The sequence below is a fragment of the Vespa velutina genome, chromosome 2, assembly GCF_912470025.1.
Source record: "Vespa velutina chromosome 2, iVesVel2.1, whole genome shotgun sequence".
Lineage (NCBI taxonomy): Eukaryota > Metazoa > Arthropoda > Insecta > Hymenoptera > Vespidae > Vespa > Vespa velutina.
The window spans coordinates 13,655,047-13,665,046 of NC_062189.1; the positions used below are offsets into that span (position 1 = coordinate 13,655,047).

The window sequence follows — 10,000 nt, forward strand, 5'->3', positions numbered from 1 at the left end:
AAAATACAAATATACTTTGTAAATATAGATATATTATAGAAGATCGAAAGATCATAATTATTTGTATAAAGAGATAATCGAGTATATCAGAACAAAGAAAATATATATTCTGTTTCTACCGCAGCTGTGGCAGTTCCTTGATCCATATTATAACTTGTATTCAGGATAGAATAAAAAACATATTCTAATGGTCCAATTTTATTGCAATGAGATAGTTTTTGAATTTTGCTACGTTTTGACTTAAAAAGAATTTTCCTCCTATTAGATACCTCATATATCTTCCTCCTAAAATTGTAGTACAAGTAAATTTCTTCAGATTTATTTTTTCAACAAGTTTATAGAGAATAATGGCAACACATAAAACATTTTCATTGCTCTAATATTATCTCGCTTGTTTTTCCTAATCCTTTAGATAATTAATAAAAAAGAATTTATGCTTTAAAGTAAAATCAAACCTTCGCATAACAATTTTTGAATTGTCATTTCGTATACATTCTCGGTTAGAATGACCTTCACATTGATGTATCAAAGCCAAAGATTCTTGGCTCGAACATTGTTTTGCGACTATTTTTCTTGGCATCTCTGTGATTTTTAATTCTGTTCCTATGTTAAAAAATTATACACATATTATGCTATATAAAATCGTGCTGTTTTTCATACAATTTGATAACAGATGTAAGAGGTTAAGATAGAATGTAGAACTATGTAACACATATCCATGTTTTATAATTGTTTATAAATACATATTTGCTCTATGATAATGAAACAATTTCTAAACGAATATTAGTGCTTTGTGTGCAAAAGCCGTGATATAAACTACAATTTATATAATAAAATATTGCAATAAAAATCTACCAGAAAAAGTTCTAACCTATTCTGCAAACTGCCTTTTTGCAGTTTTAAGTGAGAGAGGGCACTAGTTGTATATTCTTATAGGATAATATTTCTCAGCATAACCACTTACCAATTCCAATATTGATAATTAATAAAAATGTAGATTATATTGTTAATAATAAAAAGAATTAAAATCCATAGAAATCAATTGATTCGATTTAAATATATTTAAAAAATTAAAAACATCTATGCACAATCACATTCTTCTTGAAATTGTTATGAGCGGTGTATTAAGAAAAATATAGAAACACTGAGAATCAAAAATTGACAAGTTATTAAAATCGTGCAATAAGTGAATAAAGTTCACTTTCTGTAATTCTTAACATTATCTCTATATAAATATGTGAAAAATAAAGTACTCCTCTTTTAAGTAACGGACAATAGAGTAATGGCTGCCTTGATGGCGCGCAAACGAAGAACATATTACAGAGATCGTAATTTGATTGGTTGTTTACTTACCAATCGTTGTCACGTGATCATGTATATCACGCACATGCTTGTACATATTCATACTTCTTAAATATTTTACGAAATGTCTATACATGCTTTTAATATTTTAATAAAGATGAAAATAAATGAATACACCGAAAATAAATATATCTTAAATATTACTATAACGGTTTATTTTATGAACGATGTTACTTTCTATTCTTTATCATAAATTTATTGTGCCATTGACGTTAATACTTAGCAAACAAAAAGCAGACTTTTTTATGTGCAAATTACTTAAGCGTGAATAATAAAAGAATTTAAATTGATAAAAAAATAATTTTTCTACCTCAAAGTATTTTTGTAAATTATGATTATCATCTGAGATGATTCTGAATATACACTTATATTTATTTTGATTGATATTACGATTCGTTGACTATTATATATACGTACATATGAGTTTAACAAGTACTATTTATTAGTTCGTGTCTTAAGTGATTGAAGTACGCTTCTACGCCTAAGTAACGTTTTACTACGCCATCGCAAACTATTTCGAAAGATTTACAAAGGGCTTAAGCTTGCAGGCACGTGCAACTGATAATTCGATAGATCAACTTCTCGTCGAAGTGCGCTTGCATCGTATCCCTCGATATGCATCAAAGTTCAGAGTAGATGTGTAGTGTTTGGTATCTTAGGTTAGGGTAGTTGTTTTCGTAATTAAAATCTTTTCAGGACATAATTGAAATGTCATAACATTGTTATGAGTTATTTAAATGTTTACGGTGTTTGAGTGTTTACATACAATTTTACAGTGCACGGTTGACATTTTTTTGTGAAAAAATTACATGCGTTATGGAGTGAGGATTGTCAAAATATTTTTCATACTTTTTTTATCAGTTTATCATTATCGAAGTTTTAAAAAAACGGAATTGATCAAGATTGAATCAACGTGTATATTCAAAGAAAAATGGCAACTCACGAATTGGAACAATCATGTATCTCCAGAAATGACAATAATTGGAGAAAAAACATTATTTCACAGCTTCGCGATAGAAATAGAACTGAAACGTTTTGTTTTTCTGATCTCATCACTTTACGTAAGATTTATTTTTATTTAATAACAATGTCAATGTTTTTTTTGCCCCTACTCTATTTTATAGAAATTTATATTATTGTATAATGGTTTTCAATATGTTAAATGTTTTAAGAGAGTTTTGATTTAAATATTGCATATAAGTTTATTTTATGATTTATATTTAATGTATATTTCTTATAAAAATTATCTATACTTTATATTTCTTTTTTATACATCTGTATAAATAATAATAAGATATCTGTACGATTAATGATGATCTTTCTGAACAGATAATAGATTATTTGAAAATGTAAATACATTGCGTGGTCAAAATATGCAATTGACGATATCAAATGAAAATTTACGACGTGAAACCGGCAACAGAAGTCCTGGTATAAGCCCAAGTATAAGCTCAGCTCATGAAGCACGCCTTTTGAAACAAACTGAAGAATTAACTGCATTACATAGGAAAAATGGAGAACATATGCAACAAATTGTAGATCTTAATAAGAAAATGCAAGAAATGATAGAAGAACTACATGCTAAAGATGCAAGGTAAATGTTTAATTTTTTTTTATATATAAACTTTAAAATTATTTGATAATAATAAAGAAAATATATGTTTCATAATATAACAAGAATGGCAATAATCATTATAACAAATAAAAATCTTTTTCTTCAGTCTTGCAGAATCTATGGAAACTAACACTGCTTTACATTTAGAAATAACAAAATATGTAAACAGAGAAAGAGAATATGAAAGTATAAATCAAATGCTTAAAGATGAACATCAAGCTTTGCAACTTGCTTTTGCATCTTTAGAAGATAAACTCAGGAAATCACAGGTATGTTATACAGTGTTATAAAATTATATAAACTTTATGAAAATAGTGCTCTTTACACATTTTGAATCTTTTGTAGGAAGAAAATCGTCAATTGGTAGAACGTTTGATTAAATACAAGGCAAGAGATGCAGAGAAAATGAATGAAGAAAATGATAATTTTTTAAAGTAAGTAGCTTTATTATGTAATTACTCACATAATATTCACAGTCATTTATTAGGATTACAATATCATACTCTAGAGATAAACATATATTTTTATAAAATCTAGAGATATGTATTTGTAAATATGTTTGTATCCATTACTCCCACTTGTATTTATTTATTTTGTTTATATCATTTTTGATATTGCATAATAAGTGTTAATCTTTAATGTCTTGTAATTATAATCGTAATAATACGTTCATAGGATTTATACTTTTTTGTATGTTTGAATCTTTCTGGTATTTTTGTGGTATAATGGGCAAATAATATAATATATAATAATGTTTTCTTGTACAGGACATATATATATATATTTCATAAATGAAATATTTTAAAATATAAAAAATTTTCCAATTTTAAGTCTTTTCAAGTTTGTTTGCAAGATATAATTAAATGAAGATATTTTATAAGATAAGGTATGTACGTAATGCAAATTTATAATAATGAACAAATTTTATTTTCCATATTCTAAATATCAACCATATTATTTAAAATACAAGATAGAGATCAAGTGGAGAGAACTTTAATATAATACATATTGCTTTCTTGTAATATTTGTATTATATATATATTTATTGCATTATCTTGCCTGCACCAAAAATTATTGTTTATTGCTAAACTAACTAAATGCTTTGCTACTTTAGTTTAATGTTTAAAGCATGAGGTACTTCTTTAGAAATTCATGTTTCCATCAATATTAATACAGTGGAAATAATATTCAAAGTAATGGGGTTTTCGCAGAAAAACAACATTTAGTATTTTTAGAGCTTTCTACACTAGCACTTTCCACTGTTTGAAATTTTCGTTTCAGTGAGAGTTTTACCAGTCCGACAGCCTTTTTGATGCATACCATATCAAAGTTTGGGTAAGTTTAATAAAATGAAGTGAAAAATGTTATGCTTTAAGCTAAATAGCTTTTGGTCGATAGCTGAAAAGTATCATGTTACAAAAGTTTATGAAAAATATGTACATACAATGTATGTATATATTGTCTTCATAGATAATCATACTTCACCTGCAAATAGTTTTTGTTGCCATTTAATTTATTATATTGCAATCTGCATTGTATCATTGTATGTATCAATTTCTCTATTTTAAGAAAACTAATTATCTAATAATTCTTATTATATATAAGATATATATATATATATATATATATATATATAAGATATATATATATATATATATATATATATATATATAAGATATATAATATATATATATATATCTTAGGTGATCATAAACAAACTTGAAAAGATATGTACTGATATGAAATGTGTTTAAAATGGAATATTTATCCTTATGGATGATAATTTAATAAATGTATTGATAAGATAAGAATGTAAATATATTTCTGCAGTAATACTTTTAAAACTACTAATCTGGGAAAAGTTACTAAGAGACAGAGGAAATAAATATGTTAATTATATGCTTTGCTCAATATACAATTTGCATGAGATGTATGTATACATACATATGAATATATATACACACATACACATATATTTATAATAGTTCTTTAAAAATTCAGGTCAAACTATAAGAACAGTGGTGTATGGTAACTATAATATGCAGGTGTCTATAAACGTTGCATTTTTTGTTACTGTTTTTGATGTTTCCAAAAATTTTATTATATTTAAACAAAATAAAAATTTCATGTTATTTTACAGGAAACGACAAGCAAAGATGCAAAAAGAATTAGAGGATGCTGCTCGTGATACACGACCTGTTAGTCCTGATAGATCAAGTTTAAAAGAAGGTGTTGCTGGTCTTCCTACTACAGTACCGACAAAAGTGTCCGTCACATTTGTACGTTGATTTGTACTTAAAATACTAATTATTTATGCATTATTATTATCATGAGGATTTTAATTCATATGTCTACTTACTATTGAATTTTATATTGATTTTATTATGAAAGAATGCATGCCATAAAAATAAATTATAATGCAATTAAAATTATTTGTTATCAAATCACAAAATTTATGTTAATACAGATTAATTTTCATTATTAATTTCGAATATTCTGTTTTTGTTTCTATCACGTTTTTATTTAAAACTTTCAATATAGAAAGTTATATGTTTATTTTATCCACTATTTATCGACATATTATTTAGTAAAAATATTCTATGCAATTTGCTTTAGCTATGTTTGTTGTTTCATACTTGATCAATGCATGCTTTATATTGCACATTATCTGATACATGCATTTTTCTTTTAAATAAATATTTTTATTGGAAGTTTAAGAAATAAGATTTGTAATACTACTTATTAAGGTTTAATCTGCATCAAACAAAGTAATCAAACAATAATTTGTTCATTGAAAGTATAATATAACAATTTAGTCAACAAACTTAAGTTCTGTTTACATATATACATATATATTGTTATGTAGCACAATAGTAATCTTTGAAATTGCCATTTAAATGGTATGCATTTTACTTTCGTTATATTTGTATATAAAATATTACATGTGTATATTTCTTATTCACGCATGATGCATTCTTGTTATAAGATGAATTTTCCAAATTGCATGTGAAAATACTACTAAATCGATGAATTAAATATCTTAAATGTGGAATCAATAATTTTTTAAATATATACATATATATATATATATGTATATATTTAATTATATATATACATATATATATATATATATATATATATATGTATATATATAATAAAAAATTTATTGTCAACCGTAAACTTTTCTTATTATGAAATGTTTTATAGGAAATATTTTGTAGAAGTTATAACATTTTGTAGTATGTCTTTAATTTATTATAAATTATTCCAAAAAACATAATATACTTTTGTATTTTACAGATACTAGTTTCTTAGCTTTATGTTCTGGTTTATTTCTTATAGCGTAACATATTGGAGCGACATACACAAGTGTATTCTAGAATTAAGAAGAGTATATTGTAATATGTATTACTAAATATAATGTTACAAATGCTTTTCTATTTAAATGAAACAGATTTAGTATCAATACACAAGCATATTCTAGAATTAAGAAGAGTATATTGTAATATGTATTACTAAATATAATGTTACAAATGCTTTTCTATTTAGATGAAACAGATTTAGTATCAATACACAAGCATATTCTAGAATTAAGAAGAGTATATTGTAATATGTATTATTAAATATGATGTTACAAATGCTTTTCTATTTAAAAATGAAACAAATTTAATATCAAGTTATATATATTTAAATATATTGGAAAATAATGTTAGATTTAACTTCAATATTATTTTCTTTTTTAACAGACATTGAATTTAAAAGTGCTCAGTCCATATATATTTTTAAAATAAGTAATTTTAAATTGCCTTATGCAATATAGGTCTTTTTAGTTTGCTAATTAAACAATTATGATTAGATTTTTCTACACTGTGTTTATTAGTAAATTATCTCTTATCTTTTTTTTGTTGGAGATTAATATGATACTTGAAATTGTATAGATTACAATGTAAATAAAGTTTTATGAGAGAATACTGAGTCGTTATATTAAGTGATACATATTGTAGAATTTATTAAAAGTACGCTCATTATTTCTTCATTTTCAAACGTATATCAAAAGCTAATTGTAATAAAAATTTATGTGTAACAATTATCATATTTTTAGAAGGGTTTACGGTTACAAATTTTTTAAAAATATTAAATGAATAAATTATATCTCTGCATATTTTGCATATTTTCTATATTTTTCATATTTTAATTGGAAAAATTAGAAGTAATTATCGATACTTAATAATATTCGAACATATCGAATTTGAAATCCCGCCATATTTTCTTTAATATATGAGATGTTCAATTGTTTTACTTTTTACCAACGTAAAATCTTAACGGTTCAAACGGACATATTAATTTTAACAGTTATATCAGTTTGTTCGAAATTAATGGAATGTAGATCGTAAAATAAAATGTATAATAATAAATTTTTCACATTTGTATTGATCGAACAGAAAAAATATGTTTCGAAAAAGAGCTCCCATTTCTCGTTTTTGTTTGTTTAATATTTATTCGTGCGAAATGCATGTATGAACTTTTTGAAATTTATACGCCAAGTATTTATAACCCTTCCAGAATGCTCACGAGGGAGAAGTATACGCCGTAAAATGGTCTCCGGTCGACAGAATCTTGGCCACCGGTGGAGCGGACAGGAAGGTGAAACTGTGGAGTATAATTAAAGGTAATTGGATAACCTCTACTCTCTGTAAAAGTTTTTACATAAACGTTTAGAGAAGAATATCAATAATACACTTTGCCCCTTGCATACTCATTTACCTCTACATTTTCTGTATACACGTTCCATCATCTTCTGTATCTTTATAAACGTGAAACGTTTAAAGGCACGAACGTCGAAACGCTCATTTGATTAATGAAGATGAACGTGTTAGCGAAACGACGAGAAGTAAAAGGGGTTAAAACTAATACGTCGACGAGTTCGCAGCTATCTGTTCAACTTTTTTCACACTTAATATTTAAATCCCTTAGCAATTTCGAGTTTGTGCTCTTTTAAGTATACAACGTAATCGAGACTTCAACGAATTCGTAATCAGAGATCGTTCGGGGTCGTTGCGTACGAGCAAATTGGGAGCTTTTTTACCCTGTTGACGATCGCATCCGTTTCACAGATTCGTTTCATCTTCCACCTCGACTTCGTTCAAGTCTTTTTATGGTACGTCATTATCGTTTTCTCAATATAAAAAGGTCTGTCCAACGTTGGATTAATTTGAAGTCCGCAGGTGTTCGCGTACCAGTTTCCGTCTCTCGTTTGCTAATTACTCGTAATTAAGCGGAAATTTATCATCAGCAAAATCTCACTTTTCTTTTTTTTTTATCTCTCTTTTTTTTATATATTTTTTTTTTTTTTTTTTTTTTTTTTTTACCAAGGACTTCAGCCGATCTCTTTTTTGTACAGATTAAAACAGATTTTTTAATTCGATCCTCGATCGAAAGGATATATACGTAGGATGCGTTCGTTGAAAGAACAACAACGTCACAGGAGTTTCGGAAGGGCGCGATGCATCGTTGAGTTGCTTCGCGACATTCTTCTGGAGGCTTCTCTATTCCACTTAATGAAGTATGTTAACGAATCAACAGGTTACCTTGTATAGCGTGGTCGTTTTGTATAGCTCGCCTCTTTCTTTCGCCATAGGGATGCCTATTAAAAGCCGTCGGCCTGCTGTTGAAACCATTTCTTCGCGCGCTCCTGCGAAACGCTTTTGCGAAGTGCGACCTGCCTCGGATATAATGCGCATCTCGCGATAATCCCCTCGCCGCGTTGCAGATTGGATGAGAAGCATCTGTACTTATTGTACGGCTTATACGCGCTTTAGTATCTTGGTATATCTATGTATAAGATCTATTTCCTTTCCTCGTTTCGCGAGAGCAAAATATACGACTTCCTTGGACGTTTGCTTCCACTATTTTCGTCTTTCCTTTTCCATCATCCTTCCTTCCTTCCTTCCTTCCTTTTCCCATTTTTTTTTACCTTCGTTAATTGGCTTTTGTGCGCACCCGATTCATTTATCTACCCATCGAGCTGTCCACCTATCCATATATCCGTCTTTTACTTCCTCTCTTTTCCCTCTCTCTTCAGTCCATTCCACCCTCTAGCATTCTCTCTATTTTCTCTTGTGGCTTTCTCATCGACCGTAAGCAATTAGGGCGAGTGAGCGTAAATTTAATTAGCCAGGGTAAAGGGACTGTCTGTGCTCAGGAAGGAGAATGAGACGTATGACCTCGATACGAAACTTTTGTTTCAGGCACGTCCGAGAGTAAGGGAGTACTCGTCGGTAGCAACGCCGGTGTAATGTCGGTTGACTTTGATTCGACGGGTACCCTCATCCTTGGTGCTTCCAATGACTTCGCCAGCAGGGTATGGACCGTTAGCGATCTTCGGGTGAAGGTAAGTAACGTCACACTCCGACGCTTGGAGTTCTTGTTTCTTGAAAACTTTTACATTTTCTTTGTGGCTTTTTTTCTTCACCTGCGGCATGATACGCCGTCGGTAACGTTCTTTGATCGATCTTGTCGGTGTTTTGAAACTTCACGAAGAAGGTATTACGTAGATATAATAGCCGTTTCTTTTACATATTTTACGTGTTTATACATGAGTGTGCGTGTAGTTTGTTTTAAAAATACGGATCCTTACGATGTAAGATACACGCTGTATAGTTTTACCACGAAACATTAGATCGTTTCTTTATTTTTATACGTAGAATATAACACGCTTTCTCACTTAATAGGCACCTTTTTCATTTCTCCAGCAAATAATCGAAGAGCTCACAGGTGGATGATACGAGTACGTATCTTGTTCGTGCGTATAAAACTGAATCTATGGGAGCAATCAAGAATGATGATCGATTACGATGAAGATTTTAAAATCTTGCTTTAACCATGATTGAGGTTTCTCTCTCTCTCTCTCTCTCTCTCTCTCTCTCTCTTTCACTCTCTCTTTCTCTTTAGACGTCTCGTTATCCTGACAAGGTTTCTTCAAAGTTCCGAGAGTGTATATATAATCGTGATAAAGTATCGTAA

At 28.5% G+C, this 10,000-nt stretch overlaps 2 protein-coding genes and 1 long non-coding RNA gene across 10 annotated transcripts in view; 1 reads left to right on the forward strand and 2 right to left on the reverse strand.

The window, feature by feature from the left end:
- Window positions 1-2,390, reverse strand: part of LOC124946904 — a 2,945-nt gene extending 555 nt beyond the window's left edge. Inside the window, exons 1-3 of one of the 7 annotated variants that reach the window (XM_047488327.1) lie at window positions 1,780-2,390; window positions 456-603; window positions 120-285 (exon numbers count right to left, since the gene is read on the reverse strand). In XM_047488327.1, coding sequence (XP_047344283.1) covers window positions 120-285; window positions 456-580 — 291 coding nt within the window. In that variant the 5' untranslated portion in view covers window positions 581-603; window positions 1,780-2,390. The other 6 variants (XM_047488328.1, XM_047488323.1, XM_047488329.1 and 3 more) reach the window with 6 other exon arrangements.
- LOC124946900 (autophagy-related protein 16-1) overlaps window positions 1,802-10,000 on the forward strand; it is a 341,231-nt gene continuing 333,032 nt past the window's right edge. The window contains exons 1-8 of one of the 2 annotated variants that reach the window (XM_047488315.1): window positions 1,802-2,423; window positions 2,692-2,956; window positions 3,084-3,246; window positions 3,323-3,411; window positions 4,259-4,312; window positions 5,118-5,256; window positions 7,541-7,646; window positions 9,226-9,368. In XM_047488315.1, the coding sequence (XP_047344271.1) occupies window positions 2,294-2,423; window positions 2,692-2,956; window positions 3,084-3,246; window positions 3,323-3,411; window positions 4,259-4,312; window positions 5,118-5,256; window positions 7,541-7,646; window positions 9,226-9,368 (1,089 nt within the window). In that variant the 5' untranslated portion in view covers window positions 1,802-2,293. The remainder of the gene's footprint in view (window positions 2,424-2,691; window positions 2,957-3,083; window positions 3,247-3,322; window positions 3,412-4,258; window positions 4,313-5,117; window positions 5,257-7,540; window positions 7,647-9,225; window positions 9,369-10,000) is intronic. The other variant, XM_047488316.1, reaches the window with a different exon arrangement.
- On the reverse strand, window positions 6,218-8,559 carry LOC124946906. The gene is made up of 2 exons (XR_007100233.1): window positions 7,742-8,559; window positions 6,218-7,627 (listed from the first exon to the last, which is right to left on the reverse strand). It is a non-coding gene; the product is annotated as an uncharacterized LOC124946906 (long non-coding RNA).